Genomic DNA, 3,692 nt, shown 5'->3' with positions numbered 1-3,692 from the left:
TTCTCTCTCTTGCTTCCACTTTATAAACACACACACACACACACACACACACACACACACACACACACACACACACACGGCTTAAGGTTGTCAAGGTATTTGCCTAACATGATAAAGCTAATGTGTTAGTAGCAGAATGCATGTTGAACATTCACTTGTTTGGGGCTGGTGAGGGGTCCCTACCTTAGCGTCCAGTTCCTCTTCTAGGTGCACACTGTAGCCAAGGTCCGTAAGCAGCCTCCTCATCCCTTTAATGTCAAACTCAGCCCCATTCCTGTCAGGAATATGATCGAACTTCGTATTGCATATGATGAGAGCCAGACGAGTCCGATCCTGTCTCTCCTTTATTGGGTAGATCTGCCGGAAATGGGTATGCAGGGAGTTCAGTTTGCCTGACTCTCCTAAACCCTCACCCACCAGTCTCTGTGACTGTGCTAAGGGCTCCTGCAGCCATCCCATCCCCTGAACCAGAAGACCCTGCCTTCTTATCTCTTTGCAATGGATTGAGTCGGCAATGGAAAGAATTGCACGTTGGGAGTAAATTATCTTTCAAGAGCCCGGAACAGGACCCAGTATGTATCTGGGATGGTTACTCAAGAACCTGAGGGGACTAGAGTAGTTCCTATCATCTCTTCCTCTCTCTTCAACATCTGGCCACATCTTCCTTAGCAGCCAAGATTCAGACCAAATTTTGTCAAAGCCAGGAGACTCCTGCCAGTGCCCCCGCTGAAAATGGATGCATCAACGATCTTTTGCCTTTGGTCGTGTTACTATTCAGGTACTGGTTTTTGAAACTGTAGCAACATACAGTGATTTGCAGGCTTTAATTATATTTTTAAAATATGCTTTATATCTAGGATTTTCACTAGAATGCAAACGATTATTAGTCCGCCATATTCTCTTATAAATATTTTGCTTCCATGACTATGCTAAAATTGTCATAAATCCCAGATAGATACTAGAACCAGTAAACGAACAAAGTGCGAGCTCTGTATCTTATCATGGGGCTGAAAGAGAATTAGAGTCTCTGTGAGGCCCCACGATTTCCTCCTTGCTCAGAGCATCTATGGATAAGGTTACCACTGCCCCCACCCCCCAAACTTTGAAGTTCGTGCTATAGGAAATCTTGTATTTCATGAGAACAGTGGTCTCTGTCCCATTCTCTGTTTCACGGACGAGCACAGCACCTCTCCAGCCTTCTGCTTATACAGTTTCATGAACTCTTCCTGAGGACAAAGCTTGAGAGTATCTGTCGATTCTTCTGGCTCAGCCGGCCCAGGCGTGTTTTCCCCGAAAGCTGCAGGACACAGCATGTGACATCAATTATTCTCTCTGCCTTGGTGACCCAGTTACCACCTCAGAAACTGACAAAGAAAGGACATTATGGGAAGAAGATTTTTCTTTTTAACACGTAGGGGTTATGACTGCATCTAACCTCCAGTGCGAGGACGTGTGTTTTGATGAGGAAAGAAGAGGGGGGAATTGTTAGTAGAGAAGGAAGATCCACCCGAAAGCGCGAGAGTAGATTCTGATAACGCTGGAGAAAACACCTTGATGATTTGGGGTCAGGTTTAGCCTTTCCATATTCAGCAAACACAGTTTGATTTTTCGAGGGGTTTTACTCTAGGGCCCTCCCTTATCCAAGTGGACTTTCCCTCGACTCTGAGCAGGAACACACTGAGCTCGTATTTATTGGAGGCCCAGCCACTAGAAATGTGATTGGGCCACCTGTGCGATTCAGAATATGCTAATGTCCATAGTAAAGAGCTAAAGAGAAGCATGACAGTAGTTAAGATTAGCACTCTGTTTTAACCTGATGTATCCATGCTGTTACCCTTTCAGCCTGCATTACTGGCCACGACTCAAGCACTGAATGGCCACGCGTGGTTCGTGACCGCCCCCCAGGGCGTGCACGGTTCTGAGTCCACTCCTACTTCATACAACACACACCAAACACGTCATGGAATCGTGAATTGTGTGCCATCCAGGAATTACCCAGATTCCTGACCTTTCCAAAGGAGACAGGCTACCTCACTCCTCACCGAGTTGCGAGGTCAGCTCTTTAAAGGAAAAATGCTCTCCAGTCACTCTCTCACTGTGTCCAAGGTCCCAAGGACAACTGAATGGCCGATTCTAGCATGCTCTGGGGGTCCTTGCCCCCAGGATGCTAAATAAGCACCACTAAGTTTTCAACCCAGGTTTACAAGTGTGAGAGAATCCCTCCTCCCAGGTGGAAAAGTTTGTCTCTGACTCACCCTGATCTAATCCCTGGAGAAACACAGTGCTCTCTAACCCTGGTTGGCCTCACTTCACAGAGAGTGTGCCAGACACTTGGAAAGTCTAGAGCTCCCCTCCTCCGCCAGAGAAATGAGGAAGAAAAGTTCATAAACAGAACTTAGAAGTTTGCCCAGAGCTGATATAACAAGGATTTTGTCTATGAAAGGAGTAAACCTTTGTGTTCACTTACATGAAGCAAGAACTTCTCTGATTTTCTTTTATTTAAATGAGAAAGACAGTGGTATCCTCTATAAAATGTTCAGTTGTTTATATTTTACAAAGTTTTTCCTATTTCGCTCATTTGTTTCCATTAGTTTTTAAATAATATTTTTTTGATAAATGTCTTTCTAAGTGCTAAAAACCTGTGCAATGGAGAGGCAGCAAATTACAAGTCTTTAAGGAAACTCAGCTTTCTGGGGCGCCTGGGTGGCTTAGTCGGTTGAGCGTCCGACTTTCGCTTAGGTCATGATCTCGCGGTTCGTGGGTTCGGGCCCCGCGTCGGGCTCTGTGCTGACTGCCAGCTCAGAGCCAGGAGCCTGTTTCAGTCTGTGACTCCCTCTCTCTCTGACCCTCCCCTGCTCATGCTGTCTCTCTCTCTCCTAGAAATAAATAAAACATTTAAGAAAAAAAAAAAAAAAGGAAACTCAGCTTTCTGAACCTTTCTTGAGCAGTGACATATGCTCTTCCTTTGTATTCCAGAAGATTCCTCCAGTGGGAGTACATCCAGGGTCCTGGGATACTCTCTGGTCAGAGAGTACATTTTCTCATCAAAAGTGCTCTCTGTTTCCAGATTGTGTCCAGGTTTGGCGAACACTCTCGCTTAACAAATGTCAGCTCTTAATGACCGCCATGTATCTACGATTAGATACTGTGTTTGCAGATGAAACTGGGAATGGATAGGACTTCCATCTCACATTAAATAGTAAGGTTGGTGTGGAGATGAATCTGTTCATTACAACATAATAAATATTATAGCGCAGCCTGCTTCCCAAAGGGGGTTCCACTCGCATGGCACCGCGATGGAAAGAAATGAGAGAATTAAGAGCTTAGATAAAATTTCACTGTGTTTGTCTTCTCTGTTACTTAAGGACATGCTCAAGGGACCCTTTAAACTGCTACAAAAAGAGAGAGACTGGTACCAGGTAAGGCAAAGCCTTTGGGAGGTGGGACCCCACGAGTTATTTTTTTCTCGGAATAGCGGTGTGTGGCACGTCAGCGAGCCCAGGTATGAGTGTGTTATGTGAAATGAATGAGTAGCTCGGGTCTTCCTCTCCCCACCGCACCCCCTGAGGACCACGCTGGGGACCCGCAGAACCCTGCCAGCGTCCAGAAGGCCTGGCCAAGGTCTTTACGGCCTCCTGGAGCTCTGCTCATCCCACTTCACCGCCCACCTGTGTTCTGGTAGGGGCTCCGTG

General features: G+C 46.2%; 2 protein-coding genes across 3 annotated transcripts in view; one reads left to right on the top strand and one right to left on the bottom strand.

Annotated features, from left to right (window-relative positions):
- The window catches only part of LOC144236384 (uncharacterized), a 613,069-nt gene that overhangs the window by 445,782 nt on the left and 163,595 nt on the right, over nucleotides 1-3,692 (top strand). The window lies entirely within an intron of this gene.
- Nucleotides 1-3,692, bottom strand: part of LOC144236036 (caspase-1-like) — a 17,787-nt gene that overhangs the window by 6,872 nt on the left and 7,223 nt on the right. For both annotated transcript variants that reach the window (XM_077769648.1, XM_077769654.1), the window contains 2 exons: nucleotides 1,188-1,297; nucleotides 184-357 (listed from right to left, as the gene is read on the bottom strand). In XM_077769648.1, coding sequence (XP_077625774.1) covers nucleotides 184-357; nucleotides 1,188-1,297 — 284 coding nt within the window. The remainder of the gene's footprint in view (nucleotides 1-183; nucleotides 358-1,187; nucleotides 1,298-3,692) is intronic.

Source organism: Crocuta crocuta, unplaced genomic scaffold (assembly GCF_008692635.1).
Source record: "Crocuta crocuta isolate KB4526 unplaced genomic scaffold, BGI_CrCroc_1.0 scaffold80, whole genome shotgun sequence".
NCBI lineage: Eukaryota > Metazoa > Chordata > Mammalia > Carnivora > Hyaenidae > Crocuta > Crocuta crocuta.
This window is presented reverse-complemented; position numbering and strand designations above follow the sequence as displayed.